The sequence below is a fragment of the Aspergillus luchuensis genome, chromosome 4 (genome assembly GCF_016861625.1).
Source record: "Aspergillus luchuensis IFO 4308 DNA, chromosome 4, nearly complete sequence".
In the NCBI taxonomy this organism is placed as follows: domain Eukaryota; kingdom Fungi; phylum Ascomycota; class Eurotiomycetes; order Eurotiales; family Aspergillaceae; genus Aspergillus; species Aspergillus luchuensis.
In genome coordinates, this window is record NC_054852.1 from 3,655,407 (window position 1) to 3,671,645 (window position 16,239).

General features: G+C 50.8%; 7 protein-coding genes across 7 annotated transcripts; 3 read left to right on the forward strand and 4 right to left on the reverse strand.

Annotated features, from left to right (window-relative positions):
• Nucleotides 1-1,575: 1,575 nt before the first annotated feature.
• Nucleotides 1,576-3,260, reverse strand: AKAW2_41284A (uncharacterized protein; the record flags this gene model as incomplete). The annotated part of the gene is made up of 3 exons (XM_041689706.1): nucleotides 1,576-2,657; nucleotides 2,715-3,116; nucleotides 3,173-3,260. The coding sequence occupies 3 exons, from the start codon at nucleotides 3,258-3,260 to the stop codon at nucleotides 1,576-1,578; spliced, it is 1,572 nt and encodes a 523-aa protein (XP_041543364.1).
• A 741-nt stretch (nucleotides 3,261-4,001) lies between these two features.
• On the forward strand, nucleotides 4,002-5,324 carry AKAW2_41285S (putative cell cycle control protein (Cwf23); the record flags this gene model as incomplete). The annotated part of the gene is made up of 1 exon (XM_041689707.1): nucleotides 4,002-5,324. One exon carries the CDS (start codon nucleotides 4,002-4,004, stop codon nucleotides 5,322-5,324), a length of 1,323 nt encoding a protein of 440 aa, XP_041543365.1.
• Nucleotides 5,325-5,590: 266 nt separating this feature from the next.
• On the reverse strand, nucleotides 5,591-6,928 carry CAF17 (YgfZ/GcvT domain-containing protein; the record flags this gene model as incomplete). The annotated part of the gene is made up of 1 exon (XM_041689708.1): nucleotides 5,591-6,928. One exon carries the CDS (start codon nucleotides 6,926-6,928, stop codon nucleotides 5,591-5,593), a length of 1,338 nt encoding a protein of 445 aa, XP_041543366.1.
• A 294-nt stretch (nucleotides 6,929-7,222) lies between these two features.
• DCP2 (decapping enzyme complex catalytic subunit DCP2) lies at nucleotides 7,223-9,849 on the reverse strand (the record flags this gene model as incomplete). Its single annotated transcript, XM_041689709.1, has 2 exons — nucleotides 7,223-9,735; nucleotides 9,819-9,849. The coding sequence occupies 2 exons, from the start codon at nucleotides 9,847-9,849 to the stop codon at nucleotides 7,223-7,225; spliced, it is 2,544 nt and encodes an 847-aa protein (XP_041543367.1).
• An 896-nt stretch (nucleotides 9,850-10,745) lies between these two features.
• AKAW2_41288S (DUF4112 domain-containing protein) lies at nucleotides 10,746-11,663 on the forward strand (the record flags this gene model as incomplete). The annotated part of the gene is made up of 3 exons (XM_041689710.1): nucleotides 10,746-10,820; nucleotides 10,892-11,106; nucleotides 11,165-11,663. The coding sequence occupies 3 exons, from the start codon at nucleotides 10,746-10,748 to the stop codon at nucleotides 11,661-11,663; spliced, it is 789 nt and encodes a 262-aa protein (XP_041543368.1).
• Nucleotides 11,664-11,754: 91 nt separating this feature from the next.
• Nucleotides 11,755-12,930, reverse strand: NCS2 (uncharacterized protein; the record flags this gene model as incomplete). Its single annotated transcript, XM_041689711.1, has 2 exons — nucleotides 11,755-12,769; nucleotides 12,845-12,930. The coding sequence occupies 2 exons, from the start codon at nucleotides 12,928-12,930 to the stop codon at nucleotides 11,755-11,757; spliced, it is 1,101 nt and encodes a 366-aa protein (XP_041543369.1).
• Nucleotides 12,931-13,370: 440 nt separating this feature from the next.
• Nucleotides 13,371-15,314, forward strand: AKAW2_41290S (putative integral membrane protein (Ptm1); the record flags this gene model as incomplete). Its single annotated transcript, XM_041689713.1, has 7 exons — nucleotides 13,371-13,445; nucleotides 13,505-13,702; nucleotides 13,767-14,092; nucleotides 14,148-14,188; nucleotides 14,238-14,312; nucleotides 14,362-14,972; nucleotides 15,030-15,314. 7 exons carry the CDS (start codon nucleotides 13,371-13,373, stop codon nucleotides 15,312-15,314), a joined length of 1,611 nt encoding a protein of 536 aa, XP_041543370.1.
• Between the last annotated feature and the right edge of the window lie 925 nt (nucleotides 15,315-16,239).

A 16,239-nucleotide genomic window follows, 5' to 3' on the forward strand; every position in this document is an offset into this window, starting at 1 on the left:
TCACATGGTATTTACCCCTCATTAGCTGCACCCTCCCATACTTAATTAGTTAAGGTAGTACTAACTTGAACACCAACACAAACAAGTAACAAATTCTTCTCTTCCTTCTATTTCTCTTCATCATTGTCTATCATAGTACTAAACGTCAAGATGCCCCCCCTGATCGTCGACATCCACACTCATGTCTACCCTCCTTCTTATATGCATATGCTTCGCGCTCGCAAGACAGTCCCCTATGTCCACGACCCAGCCGACAATGCAACCCCTCGTCTCATCATCCTTTCATCCGACGATGACCCGTCAATCCCCGTCGATCAGCGTGGTCGCCCCGTGGATTCGTCCTATTCAGATATCAACGTGAAATTGGCCTTCATGCGCCGCCATGGAATCAACTGCAGCGTTATCTCGTTGGCAAATCCTTGGCTGGATTTTCTTGAGCCGAACGAAGCCCAGACATGGGCAGCGCGCATCAATGATGACCTGGAGACAACTTGTGCGCGGGTAAACAACGATGCAGACCCCGACAAAACAAAGGCACTCCATGAGAAGGAAACGCTGTTTGCTTTCGGGGCACTTCCGCTCAGCGCCCCGAGTCCTGATATTGTTGTAAATGAAATCAGAAGGCTCAAGACATTGCCCCATCTCCGGGGGGTGATCATGGGAACAACAGGTCTAGGCAAGGGGTTAGACGATAGTAGACTGGATCCGGTCTGGGAGGCCTTACAAGATACGGAGTCCATGTTGTTCCTACACCCCCACTATGGGCTACCGGATGAAGCCTTTGGTGGACCCGAAGTAACGAATCGCTATGGTCATGTCCTTCCCCTAGCTCTAGGGTTTCCTCTTGAGACAACCATTGCGGTGACGAGAATGCTTTTGGCAGGAGTCTTTGATCGCTTCCCGCGATTGAAGATCCTCCTGGCTCATTCCGGAGGTACCCTTCCTTTCCTTGCTGGTCGGATCGAAAGCTGTATCCTTCATGAACGTAAATTCATCGCCAACGGAGGTGATGTTCCCGGTCCGCAACGCAGTGTGTGGGATGTTCTAAGCACCAATATCTATCTGGACGCGGTGGTGTATGGCACTGCTGGGTTGAAAGCAGCTGTGGCTGCAGCAGGAGGAAGTGATCGTCTTCTCTTCGGTACGTTTGTCCCGGGATGCTTCTCTGCTATAACATTATTAACATCAGTATAGGAACTGATCATCCATTCTTCCCTCCTTTGGGCAAGGATGACGAAGAATGGCCGAGTGTGACGACCAATTACAAAGCGATCCATTCTGCATTCGCATCGGAGGGAGACACTGCTGCAGGGGTCTTGGGGGGCAACGCGGCTCGCATACTGGATTTGAAATAGACATGAACTATATAATAATAGCAATGCTGCATGGCATGACTCCATCTGCTTTGTGCTTGTGCTTGCAGTTAAACGTGTCAGTGATACTGCACATCCGTGGCATATGCAGGACGCAAGTATTTCCGTTGAGATCAGTAAGTCATACATGTCAGATGGACGCAAATCCCGGCCTCATCCGTCCGGGTTGGCCAAGGTCAGACTGCGGCCAGAACCACCACGTCTACATCTTCGGGGAATTTCTCGCAGCTAGCATCTCCCAGCCTATGAGCCTCCAAATCTCTTGTACAAACCAGTCGGGCACTGATTGCTCGGGAATTCCCGAGCAGGTCTGAAGTCGTTCAAGGTCCCGTTCATCTGGCCCCATGGGGTAGTGTAGAGCCTCTGGCCAGAGCGAGTCGGTGCCAAAGACCGAGTGAAGCAGGGTAGCCTGTAGCTTTCCCTTGAGCTTTGCAGCCAACTGCTTGTTTGTACACCCATGACTGGGATCTGAAGACATAGATGGAGCATCTTCGAGTAGGACTAACATCTTTTCCAATGGCCATATAAGGCTCTTAGCCTCCATGGCCGCTGCGGGTAATGTGTTCTCAGCCATGTTAATTCCCTCCAGACCCCCTGGCAAAGGAAACCTGGCATCATTCATCTGCAAATCAGGTCGCAAACGCAAATCGTGGAAGACGAACAAGGAAACTAGCTTCCCCACACGATTCAAAAGGACGAATAGGAACCCTTCAAGAATACTTTGTTTAGCTACACAGTCAATGTTGAGCGATAGTGCCATTCTACTCAGCAACAAGCTCATGTGAGTGGCTATTTCATCTCTTTCATCTGCTTGGTTCTGATCATCAACAGAGTAGCCTGTTCTGGATCGCTTGGTTTTTGCCTTTTGCCTTGGTTGAGTTTGGTTCGCGCTTGGTTTAGACTCACGAAGTTGCTGTTCCGCTTTTCTCCTGCAATGCCGACCCAAAGCTTCTATAATAACCTCATATAAGCGAACGATAGAGTACGTAATCTGCCCAGCATCTCGCAGATGTTGTCCAGATGCAGATAGTTTCTTGAAAGTCTGGAATAGGATAAGAAAAGCATTCTCGGTGCTGTTCAAAACAGCTAGTATATCCGGCCTCTTGGGCTCTGGTATCGCTTTAGTCGTGGATCGGGATACAACTGGTTGTTCAATCGCATAAAGAACAGTCTTTGTTGCAGTAGCGCAAAGCTCCACTGCGGCCCTAACAATGTTTGCATTATTGGGCCGTTTCTGCAGAACTTTCTGTAATGCGTAGAGTTGCCTCATGAAAGGTGCAGTGACTATAAGGCGATTTCGGTCAGTATAATTTCATTCAATAAAGGTGTATGGGAACAGACATTGTTCAGAAAAGTCTAAATGATCGACCACACCGCCATCTAATCCTGCAGAAAGACTATTGCCAAACACCGAGGTATCCATTCGAGAGAAGGTCTGGGTCTTTGCTCTCTTCCGTGTCATAGCACCACTACCGGGAGCAGCACCCTTCGCAGTAGTCTTGCGTTTCAATGCCGCTTGACCGTTTTCTGCACCAGCATCATCTGCACCCTGGAGCCGTGCCCGAAGTGACTCATTGTGTTGCTCTAATTCGTAGATCCGATCCAGCAAATTGCATTGTTCTGCTTCGGACCGCTCGTATGCTTGTTGCCAGAATGAGACGCTGTCGAAGAATTTGTCATGCGTGTAAGACCTGTCAGATGAGTGGGTGCTTTTGATGTGATGACGAATCTGCAATAAATGCTCTAAACTTTCAATTAATCTGCATGTCTGTCAAAAAGTACTAAGACGGGAATATTGCCTTTGAGATCCACATCCGGTGGCTTAAGCTTGACGATGGCCATTGCAAGCGCTAGCTGAGCTGGTGAAGGCATTGTAACTCCATTCATTTTTACTTTCTTAGAAGTCTATCACAAGATGGGAGACGAGGCGGTATCACAATGCATCAAAGCGTCGAGCCGAGTTCATCAAGTTACTCTCTTTCCTCATTTGGAAGGCACGTGTGCGGTATCAAAACCAAGGAATACATTTGGGTCTGGGAGGTCCTTTGCATTAAACTTCTTAGGTTACGCTGACAATGCTTTGAAGAAATGTTCAAAAGTACTACTAGTAGTGCTAGCCCTCTGACTGACGTAAAGTGACACATACAAAGTATCGCCTGGCAGCCTCTACACTCGGGCTACTGACAGTCCACTAAATATATAAATATATCTTGAACTGAAGTAGCTTAAGAAACATGATGTACGGTAGTAAACGCTGGTTTAATACTGGCAGTAGTATAGTAACGAATTGAATACTGTCATAATTCCAAGAGACATTGCGAATAACAGATAACATAAACGTCAACATCGAATTATTTTGTGTCTGGCAAAAAGAGCTCTTATTACTACTGGACAAAGTGAAGCCGAGCCAAACCCGCCACCGCCAGCCAGACCCTCCGCCAAGCCCGACTTGAAGCTTCATCGGTTTCTGCTACCACTTTCTCTCCTCTTTCATCTCTCCAACACAAGACCTCCAAGAGGCGTGCATCGCCAACTAAAACACCAAATCAACCCCGCATAACAAAACCCGAAGAATCAATCCACGTCTGAACTTAAAACCATCACCGCGACGGCCAAACGCGCACCACCATGGCTTCAAAAGACGACCTTAAGGCCCACGCGGCCTCCAACGAAGACTTCTACGCCCTCCTCGATATCTCCCCGGCCGCTGCAGAATCAGAAATTCGTCGCGCCTACCGCCGAACCGCTCTGAAGTACCACCCCGATAAGATCGCGAACCCCACACCTGCGGACATCGACAAGTTCCATACGCTCCAGATCGCCTACGATGTTCTTTCCGATCCGTCGGTGCGGCAGCTCTACGATAATGCGCGGGAGGCGCGCCAGCGTAAGCAGCGCGAGCGGGATATGATGGATGCTGCGAAGAGGAAGATGAGGGAGGACTTGGAGGCTAGGGAGCGCGCGGGGGCTGCGGCGATGGGTGGTGCTGGTGCGCAACGCGGTGTAAAGCGACCGTGGATGGGGGGCGGCGCTGATGACGATGCTGAAGTGAAGCTGCAGAGGGAGATTGAGCGCATTGCGGAGGATGGACGACGGCGGCGACGTGAGGCGGAGGAGAAACTGAAGCAGGAAATGGAGGAGGAGGAAAAGCTGATGCGCCAGGAGGAAGAAGAGGCGCAACGGGCGGCGGACAGGAGTAGTCAGAAGGTTGATCGCTCGAAAGAGGGTGGCACGAATGTTCCGGAACTAGAACGAGGTGTCAAGGTGCGTTGGGTACGTGAAGGACGCGGTCTGGATCTGGATAAAGATCGGTTGATCTCTCTATTCTCGTCTTACGGCGAGATCGAGAACATCCTGCTCCTCAAGGACAAACGACAACGTATCGGAGACAACCGCGAGAAGAAGACGGTTGCGACAGCTGTGGTGATATTCGCTTCCATTGTCAGCGCCCACTTTGCTGTTCTGAACAGTGAGAAGAAAATGCGTCAGAGTGTTGGGCAAGCGGATAGCGAGTGGTCTGCCATCGAATCTGTCTTCTGGGCATCTGGCAGCCAACCCGACCTGAGTGTTGCAGCCAACAGCTATTCTACTGCTTCCACTCCCCTGGAACAGGGCATCGCAGCACCCAACTCTTCAGGACCAATTCCTTCCGCCGCCCCTCCCAAACCATCTTTCAACTTTGCTGGTTTGAAGTCAGCAGCGTCAGATGCTGCTGGTAAGAAACCCGGAAAAGCACCATCCTTCGGTTCCTTTGCTGCTGGCGCGGCGTCAAAGTCGGCGCAATCTGCGCCTGCTGGCTCAACCAATGGCTCGAGCGCCCCGAGTATGGCGGAGCTGACGCTGATGCGATTGAGAAATGCGCAACGGGAGAAGGAACGGAAGGCCCTTGAAGAGCAGCTTAGGAAAGAAGATGAAGCTGCAGATGCAGCTGAGGCTGGAGCAAAGGTATAGATGCGATATATTTCCAATGACTCGAGGCCATGGTGCGCATTTACAAAGGCGTTATATGGTCGGATGAACTCGAACAGCAGCATCAAGTGCTGCGCTATGTATTCTTAGACACTTCATTCAAGCATAGAGATACCCTCACGTTTTGAATTATCAATTACTTTTGCATTTTTACCGAATGAGACATGAAGACATCGTATTTACCGGTATATTTTTGACAATATATTACACGTTTGATCTATGATACATTGTTGACGCAGTTGGTCATTTCATCGTGACTCCTCCTCTTCCTCCAACTGTTCCAACAGTTCTCTGGCTCGCTGTCCCTCCAGTTCTAGGTTACGCCCCTGGTTTTTCTTCACTCCACCATTGTAGATGTGCTCTCGCGTCCAAGCTGGGACAAGTGCCTTCAACTTCACCTCGCCAGACTCAGACGATCCATCTTCAGCCCCAGTCCATGAGACCTTGAACTCCTGATCAGGACTATATTGAGTCCCCTCACCAGTCAAAGCAACATCCGTCATCATCTCCAATCGACACAAAGCAAGTCCGATGTTTCCAACACCGCCCAAGAACTTGCCCGCGCTACGGCCCTTGCGCGCGCTGACCTTGGAGATATTCGACCCGGATGGCGGCAACTCCACATCCACAGAGGGGTCATACACCGGCATATCGGCCGACCCCAAGTCGCCTAGATCCCCATTATACAACTGAACCGGCAGTATACGCTTCCTCACAACACCGGTATGATGCGTCCGGATCGTAAGTTCCTGACCGACATAGCATCCCTTGCGGAAATCAATACCCCGCGACATATCCATGTTAGACTCCAACGGAAGCGCGGACTCGCGGATTATCTCCGACTGCCCTTCCGCAATGCCATGCAACATCCGTCGCACGGTATAAGAGCCCAGACCCACCTCCGATCCATAACCCTCGCCTTCTCCCTCCGCCAGATGCGTCGTCAAATCTCCCTCACCCGGCGTGATGAGCCTGGACCCAAATCCTGGTGCGCGGGTATCTACACATCCGGTAACCGTCGCAGAAGACGAGGCAAAGGGCGAAAGTGACTGGGAATCCAGGTTGTATGCTGCCCACCGGGGTTCACTATGATCTTTCCATGAGGCCCACACGGTGCGCTCTCCCTCATCCAGGGCACGTAGCTTGAGTTTCGCGCGGAGTTTGTGTTTTTTGAGATGTTTCAAGAGAGTTGTGACTTCACTCTTGTCCACTTCCACCAGCCATGCGTGTTCGTCCGGTGATGTGCCCTCTGCCTGGGGTAATGGGTAGAGGAAAGCGTCGTTCAGCACTCGGCCTTGGGAGTTCAGGAAAGCAGTGTAGGAGCCGGTTCGACGGGTTGCACGGTTCGGGTCGTTCGTGATGAGCATGTTCTGGGTGATTAAGCCTTGGAGATATGAGGTGCTATCTAGGCCCGTTATGGAGATTAATCCGCGGTTTGTGAGACGTGCATATCCGGTCGCTGGCGGGGAGGGTGGGTTCGGGGTGGTGGATCGTGGGGCGCAACGCTGGATGGTCGTGGAGAAGTATCGATTGCGGCCGAGACATTGCGCACATATTGTGCGTGTAGATGGGCTGGAACGCATCATGTTCGTGGGCTGATACTGGAATTGGTTCTGCGTAGCGTTTACAAATCAGAGGCCCATGAATGACATCGTCGGTAAGGCGGTGGAAAAAGGCAGAATATAAACATGACATAATCTGTCTTAAGAGCTAGCCCAAAAGGGAGAATCTACTACGCATGGGAAAGTGTAGCTGGGTGGAGGGTTCTCTGTAGCATGGACAAAATCAAATCGAATTCAAGATCATAAAGCAATCAACCGCTAACTCCATTAGAGACGCATATGTATAGCTAACGGACTCTATCAAGCAAAATGACCGAGTTACTTGTGTCCTTTAGCAACTCCTTCCAGAAACCCAAGCAAGAAAGCCTTATTGACAGGCGAAGAGACCTTATTGGCATTAGATACCTGACTATCCTCCATTTCATGAGGTGTCTGGCCAACGTTAGGAACAGCGGGCAAGTTGACCGGCGACAGTGGACTAACGACAGAAGAAGGCTGCGACGGTTTCGGAACAGATGCGCCCAGTTCCGCAGGGGAAATATTTGGAGAGACAGAGGTTTTGCCAAAGAGTGATAGGAGCATCTCCTTCTGCGCGACAGTTTGACTCGGTCTGCGGTCGAAGCTGGGTTGAGGTTGCGAATGCCGAGGGGACTCCGTGGAGCGTGCGGCGGCCTGTTGATTTTGACTCTCATTGAGTGCAGTCCGGATCGGGAGAAGATTCATCGCATTTGGGTTATCAGAGCGACGTAGAATCTGCGGCTGGAACGGTTTAGGTGGCTCCGGAGAACTGGGTTTCGGACCCCTAGGCTGGGAGGGAGGACGGGAAGTTTGCGGAGAAGCGCGTGCAGGAGGCTGTTCTTTGGCGGCTTGCGGTCTTGCCAAGATTGTTATAGGGGCCGTAACAGCCGATGCCTGCTCACTTCTGAGTCCTTTGCGATTCGGCCCATTCTGTGCCTTTCTTGATGGCTTCTGAGCTCCGGGTTGTGAAGTATGCATGGTCGGTCCAGAGGCTGGCGAAGAAGTCCATGGATTAGCCGCGGGCGAACTGCGCCGCGCAGGGCTATGGTCCCCCCGGGGTCGTTGAAGGACTTGTTTTCTGGCCGGGGACACTGATTGACCCGATAGTTCGGCCGGCCCAGAGACAGCAGGAGCAGGAGACCCTCTCAGCAAATTAAGGAGATGATCCTGATGTTGGGAGGGCCTTCGTTCACTGGCTTGCGCCGGTCCAGTATGGGACACCAAATTCGCCTTGGGCGTCTTGGGTGTTTTGGTCGAGTCATCCTTGAAAACATTCAACAGAGCCAGGGAATGGCTCGTAAGTTTGGGTGGAGGCAAATTTCTCGCCGGTGGCACGGTCGCACCGAGAGCTTGGGAAGGATGACCTGATTGAGAGAATTGAGGATCACCGGTTCGATGGTAGGGGGCAGGGGCGGCTTGACTCTGCGGAGCGGGAGCGAGTTCTGCCAGCGAACCTGTGTCTTTGTGGAAGTGTGATGCAAGCGACTGCTGAGGGGGGAAAGTTCCGTGAACACTACCAGATGGCCCTGGAGGAGCAGCAGAGAGCGGTCTTTGATTCAACTGGCCATGAGGCATTGCATTGGCAATGGATGCTGGTAGATGTGGTACAGGACCGTGATTGGGCTGTGGGTATGACGGCAAGCTGGGGGGTACGCCGACATGAGGGCCTTGCTGGGGAAAGCCCGGGAAGAAGCCCATCGCGGGATAAGGACGACTCACAGGAGGCACACTCCCTGGAAGAGGGGCCGGCATCGATTGCTGCTCTGGAATATTGGCTTGTGGAAGGGATTCACGAGACGAGCCGGTCCGCAGCAGCTCTAAAAGAGCATTAGATTTAGAGGCACTAGGCCCTGAGACTGGTGCATGGATGATCGGCGATGTATTTCCAGAAGGAACCAGATTGTTAATGTTGAGAAGGCGCTTAAGGTGAGCAGAGGCGTCCTGAGTCGACGCAAGTTCTGGCAAGTCACTGGGAGTAGCCATTTCCGCAGCCGCCTGGTTCGGTGTGAAGCTGTGCACGGCATGGGAAGCTTCGTCGATCGACATGTCGTTCTGCATAGGCAGCTTCGGGCCACCTGGAGTCTTTCCTTCAAGCCTCTTTTGTTGGGCAATCCACTTCTTGAGTGGATGCATAAACGGAGCTACCATATAGAACTTGTTCGCATTGGCGACGGCGAAGCCTTGATCTTGCTGCTTGCTCTTCTTCAGTGTCGGCAACTCCGACAGCTTGTACCACTCGATCTTGCTAATCTCCTTGCGGGTACGCGGCTCAAAATGAGCATCCTGTGGCACGCCCCGGAAAACGTACAGCCTCATGTGCTGCTCTCTCATGGTGATTTCGATGAACTTGACATCTTTCTCATCTTGGACCAATCCGGCTTCCCGAACGTCAAAACCAGTTTCCTCGTAGACTTCTCGAATGGCGCAGTCGATGTCTTTCTCATCTTTATTAATTTTGCCTCGTGGAAAACTCCAGTTGGCGCCTTTCTTCCAACCCTTGACCAAGACCACCTCGTCCATGTCATCGTTAAGCATGATGGCACCGCGCACCGGAACCCGGGTTTTGTAGGCCAGGAATTCGGAGAATGCGGTGATATGATGATAATGCGACCATTGGGACATCAATGGGCAATGCTGAAAAATGCGCAAAGCGAAGGCTTTCAGGGACAAGGACGGGAGAGCCGGATCCAACGGCCGAATGAAGTCTTCGTAAAACCATTGTGCTTCTTCAACCTGAAAACAGATGCGTTCAACAGATTCGAGCTCTTCTCGGGGTAAGTTAATGATAAAGCGAACACATAAATCATCCAGCCCTGCCCGGAGCCATCCAAGTTAGCACAGCCGAGGTCACCGTAGCCACACGGGCGGGGGAGACAAGCGTCAAGGCGAAACTCACAGTCTTCCAACTGCATCTTTGTTTCTGTCATACTGGACAACGTGCTCTAGCATTTCAGCAGAGGTAAGGACAGGCAAGGAGCTCTCCGAGCGTCAAGCGGAGAGAGCACGAGGCGGAGCGAACGAGGACTGAGGGGACAGCACAGCGCGCTGCTGCAGCTTCAAGGAAGGGTGCTTGGCAAGCGCCAACCCTGAAGCGTACTTTGTGCGAGAAGGCTAAGGAGGCAGGGATTCGAGGATAAAACCAATGGGTTATCTACCTCCAACCAAGAGAAGAAGCGCTGATAGGTGGGTAGAGAGTGAGGGAAAAGTGGCTCTTGTGGTCGACACCCGACGGCCTAACAATAATGGAGGACGGCTAAGAGTGAGTGAGCTGCGAATGAGTTGGGTTGGGGAAGTCACTCATTAGTTAGTTTACTAGTACCAACTAGTCTAGTCCGCTTAGGGGAACCAGCTGACTGCGCCACATGTAATTGACTGTGGCGCAGTCACACACAGGTATCAAGAATGTGGCTAGTGAGATGTGAGGGGGGTTACGTAATGTCTGCTGGTGGTCGCGCCGGATCATGCAATGACGTCGATGCGCGGCTCGTGTTCCAGATATTCAGGTCATTGTCGACGTTGTTGTCGTTGACTGGTTGTCGCACAATGTATCCCATGGTTTTAAAAAGCCGCCCGAAACCCCTTGGTCCAAAAATAAGGCGCTTACATCGGAGATTCTTTATCAAATCTTCACAGAACATACATACGTCTGCTCCTGAGAGCTTGGCGGTTATATAGTCAGCCAAGCATCCCCTCCTGAAGAGGGTGCCTGATCGATCCGGCACATTCCAACGTCCCCTTTCTTTTTTCTTTCTTTTCTAACACAGACCTTTCCTCCCCTTATTCTAAGTCCCTTCCATCATCTGATTCTGCCACCCCCTAAGCTATGTCGGCGCAACTTGCAAATCTAGTGGGCAAGAAGATTCTCGCAGAATCCGCCCGGAATCATTTTGGACAAGAAGTAAAACCCATTCCATTTTCTGAACCATCCTACTGTGGCAAACTATGGGCTAAGACTGTGTGTTGCTGTAGGACCCCTACTTCGAAGAGGTTCCCGCGTCACGCTTGAATCGCGCCTTCGGGAAGAAAACACAAAAGCGACGCAAAGCAGTCCCTCCCGGCTTGTCGCAGAACGACAGCAAGGTTCTGACGCAAGTTAAAAGAAGGGCGTATCGCTTGGACTTATGTCTCTTTAGCCTGTGTGGAATCCGATTCGGATGGGGAAGTGTTATAGGTCTATTCCCATTGTAAGTTGGAATCCCTGCACATGGTGTTCAATCCGAGACTCATCAAGGAATCAAACAGTATTGGAGATGGAGCAGATGCTGCATTGGCTTTGATGGTGGTGCACACCTGTGACAAAATCGATGGGGGCCTCCCATCGCGGCTGCGAATGATGATGCTCATGAATATCGTGATCGATTTCTTTATCGGCCTGGTTCCTTTCATTGGTGACGTTGCTGATGCCGTGTACAAATGCAACACGCGGAATGCCGTGCTTCTGGAAAAACATTTGCGGGAAAAAGGGGCCAAGGCGCTTGCCAAACAAGAGAGGAGGCAGGATACAGCGGATATGAGCTTGCCGGACGAGTTCGACCGCTATGACGACGACACTTCGGGTGAGCCATCTAGCCACAAAGGCCAGCCACACAGTAGGAACACTGATGGACCAGCGAAGCCTCAAGCAGCACGGGATCCCAAGAAAAGCCGTTCACAAGGCAGATGGTTCGGAGGAAGAGCCCAACCGGAGGATGACCTTGAGACTGGAGTGATCGATAACTCCCGGCCCTCTCGGCGGCATTGATGATCTCACAGAGAGAATACATTCGGGACAGTCAAAATAATAATGCCTACCCACAAACGCGGTATAGATGAATATGTGAATGAACCTTGATTTAACAGGTCAATTCGGGCTGGGACCGAGCACAGGCGTAGCAAAATTGAAGCTGTTCGTTGCCTTGTTCGCCCGTAATGTTTTCGTTCGTAGTCATGAAGGCCCCGCAGAAGTCGCACTGCAGTCCGCCGATAGATGTACCAGACGACTGGAGCTTACTGGCAGTCCTGGTCACGTTCAACATGACGCCGGGGTATTTCGCACCCTGAGTGCTGACATAACGGATCATCAGCTCATCGATCGACAAGTTCTTCGTGAGCGTATTCTCGGAGGGAGGCTCATCATGAACGATGATGCCAGCAAGCTCGGGAAAGAGGGTGGCATAGGTGCGTATCTCTGCCGTGAACACGTCCCGAAGCGGGAAGTTGAATTCTAGACCGAACGGCGACATTCCATCGCACACCTGCCACGTCACTGCAGACCCGCGTCCCTTCGCAACGTTGGCGAGCGTCTTGGCGGCAAGCTTGCTGTCCGAGTCACCCCATACTATGCCACGGCATTCCATTTTCTTTGCGAAAGCAACGACGAGTTTGTTCAACAAGATTTGGTCGACATCGGACTTGGAAGTGGCTGATGAGATCGACCTGCGGAAGCGGGTTAAACGCTCCTCATCGGATAGAGAAGTGTCATCTGTGAAGTTCTCCCCAGCATACTGCGACATGATCTGATGGACATCCGGGTCAAGCTCGAAGATACTGTGGAAGGGGAGCCGGGTGAAGGAACAGAGTGGGAAGGTTTGCTGCGCGAGTGCAAAGCCTTCTTCGTGCGGAGGAACAGGGGAGATCGTCGAAGGCTCAACGACGAGGACGAGGATTTCAAAGCCCGCGGGGCCGTGTTTCTTTGAGCGTAGTACCTCCAGCTGCTGGTGCAGCATGTGCAATAGCACGGTGGAGGAGACGCCGTACGAAAGGGGGAGCAGCAATTTGCAGGGACCGGTCTGTGGCATATTCCTCCGGAGACGATAGCGTTCCATGCGCCTGAAGGGCTTGAAGTTCAAGAACCGAATATAACATTCTCTGAATGGAGGGGTAACTGAGATCAGTATGAACTAGAAGCGGCGACAGGTATACTAGAGGGGAGACGAGACGTACTGGCACACGAAACGCTCGCGCAATGTAAAGGCCGGTTCGGCCTCATGGCAGTTCATGCAGCGATCAGGCAGCTCTTTTCCGGGCATTTTGGTGGGTGTCAGGGGCGGAGTGCAAGACTGGGTTCATACAGATAAAATTGTAGATAGTGATTAGTTTTCACGCGGGATGCCGGGTGGGGAGTGATTTTCGCCAGGCAGAATTTCTCGGCGGCGGGCAGAGAGCCACTGGCAGCACGGGCTTAGATAATACCCATGGGCGGGACCCCCGTCAACAACACGCGGCTTCCCCGGTTTCAGCAGTTCAAGCCACGCTTCGTGAGATCGTCGCAAACATCATTCGGTCTCCCAACACATCCGAGTTCTGCCGACTTCCCCTGAGAAGGCCACTTCCTCCGTTGAATTTGCCCTCAAATTGTACCTGGAGCTTCTTATGATCCAGGGCTGCAACTAAACCCTGCTCTCGGCGACTCCGGAGCTCCGTCCTACTGCCAGGCACCCTACCGCATAGCTCCTTTTTCATTGTCATAATGAGAGGCTGGCTTCGGACCCTTGGCTTAACTGCCTTACTGGCAGGAAGTGTGCTGGCAAATGAAGTTGAACTAGTGCGCATTGTCTTTCACCATAATCTGAGGCTCGCTGCTGACATCCGTTTCCCGCGCAGACACAAGATGAAGCCCATCGACAGCGTTGTTCGGGAATGTATAGTCGCAAAGCTTGGGGTGGAAGTGTCGATCCCTTCATCTTGACCAAATTCGTCCAAGAACCCCAGTCTGGTGATAGCGATCCTCTCGTCAGTCTCGTCATATTCGAATGGTCCGATGAGAATCTCATCGGCCGGCCTGTTCCGGGTGACTCTGGGGTACGACCACCCTTCCCTGACCATGATTATATTTGGATAGGTCAACTCATATATGCGGCTTTAGGAAAGGGAAACTATCTGTGACGAGGCCAGTGTGCAGGCGAACCTCTGTTCGGAAGACCAAGTCGGCTCTTTCATTCTTGCTTCGAATGTCACCGAGGCCTCCAAGTTTCCCGTCGTTACCAAAGCAGTTCACCTAAATGATCCCGCGGCCATCAATTATCCTATCAAAAAGACTGGATTTTATTGTGTCAGCACATACGGATACTCCGGCGTGGACTACAAGGCCGTGATTGAGTTCAGAAACTCATACGGTGAACTTCCAGCTGCGCAGATCGCAAAGCTCCCGTTCTATGGTGGCTTGACTATCGTCTACGCAGTTGTTGGTCTGTAAGTATTTTCTAATGTTGCAGTGTTCAGTCAGGGTGGGGCTTATGCTCAATAGGTTCTGGGCATTCCTTTACGTGCAAAACCGTCACGATATCTGTAAGTACAGGCTTTGGGTGTCTAGTGACTATCCGCTAATCGTCTATAGTGCCTGTTCAAAATTACATCACCGCGATCCTTGTTTTCCTCATTGTCGAGCAGTTGATGACTTGGGGCTTCTACGGTATGTCTAACGCTTATACCGCCGATGACCTTTGCTAACGCTCATTCAGACTATCAAAACCGCAACGGCTTGAACACCGGCGCAAAGGCACTGATGGTTATAGTCGCTGTACTGAATGCGGGACGCAACGCTTTCTCGTTCTTCCTCCTGCTGATAGTGTGCATGGGCTATGGTGTTGTCAAACCGTCGCTTGGTCGGACGATGATCTACGTTCGTATCCTTGCCATCACGCACTTCATCTTCGCTGTGATATATGCTGTCGCCAGTCTGTCGATTACCCCGGACAGCGCCGGCCCGCTCGTCTTGCTCATCGTGCTTCCTCTTGCTGGTACACTCACGGCATTCTACGTGTGGACGTTGAACTCCCTGAATGCGACAATGAAGGACCTTATCGACAGAAAGCAGAAGACGAAAGCCATGATGTACAAGAAGCTTTGGTGGTGCATTCTTGGTAGTATTGTCGTCATCTTCGGTTTCTTCTTTATCAACTCTATCGCCTTTGCAGGACGTAGCGAGGCCAGCTTCGTCCCCGAGCACTGGAAGTCCAGATGGTTTGTGCTGGACGGCTGGCTGAACCTGGTGTACTTCTTCGATATCGGATTCGTCGCCTATCTGTGGCGTCCTACTGCTAACAACAGACGGTTCGCTATGAGTGACGAGGTAAGCCTTGTTTGGAGCAAGTGTGCGAGAATGGAAGATAAGCTAACAACATGCTAGATTGCGCAAGACGACGACGGATTCGAGATTCGTTCCTTCGGTAGTGCATTGGATGAAGAGGACGCTTTTGGTGGACCCGAAGAACCTTCCGGTTCGGAGCATCGTCGTGACCTGTCACCTGTGCCTCCCAAGCCTGTGCCTGCAGCCCCGCGTCAACGGGAGTCCCTGGACGGTGAGACTATCTTCGCTGTCGGCGAGGACGGGGACAAATGGTCTGACGACGAAGATGAATCGCCGCGCAACTCCGGGGAACGAGAGCGGCTTACTGGCAAGCACAAGGACTAAATGCGGCTTCCGAAGCCACACGTGCCCCGTCGTGGGCATTGGCATCCTAAAATTGCAGGCCAAAAAAGTCATTCTCGCAATTGCTATTTGTCTACTGTCTTGACTGTCTTGACTGTCGGAGACATGCGGCTACGTTGCTATATTTCGGGGAAAATTGGAAGTGTTGGTATTCTTCATGTGTTAGTTGGCTTTGCAGGCATATGATGGCGTTCGGCCTATGGTGTATTCCCCGTTGTTCAGTGTTTCGTGTGTTTTCTGCTTCGAATGTAATGGAGGAGCGATATCTTTTCCTGTATTTTGTATAGATTTACTACCATATGTAACTCCAGTTATGAAGCAATGTTTTCATTTCACTGATCATTATGCACGACGTCAGTAACTCTATCTCAGCATTCACACAAGCCTTAGTATCCCATGCCTGTCCATTATCACTTGCACTGATCCTACAGTGAGGAACAACTTCCAGCTACGTTGGAACGCTCTAAATCATACGCCCACAAGAATAAATCTTAAATAAGAATATTAGATTGTATAAGATATTATACTTATCTGTAAAGAAATCATTTACTTTTAGTTTATAAAAGAATATTTTTATTCTAATTATACAAGAGATATATAAAAAAATAATATTGTAAAACTGAGTAAATTATAATATTAATAAGCAGTTAATTAAACTATTATAAGTATAAAATAATAAATTATATACAGATATTCTTACAGGGGAGGGAGGAGCTGGAAAAAAAATAATAAAAAACGAAATTTTGATCTTAAAGAAAAATTTTATATAAAATTCTATTAAAAATGCTGAGTCCTGAGCCCTGATTTATATTTCTAAATAGAGATTTATTATAAATATATCATCTCTTTAACCCAGTCTCTGTACAGGAGAAGCAGTAGTTTATCTGTGTGGGAGGCGCGTGGTTAA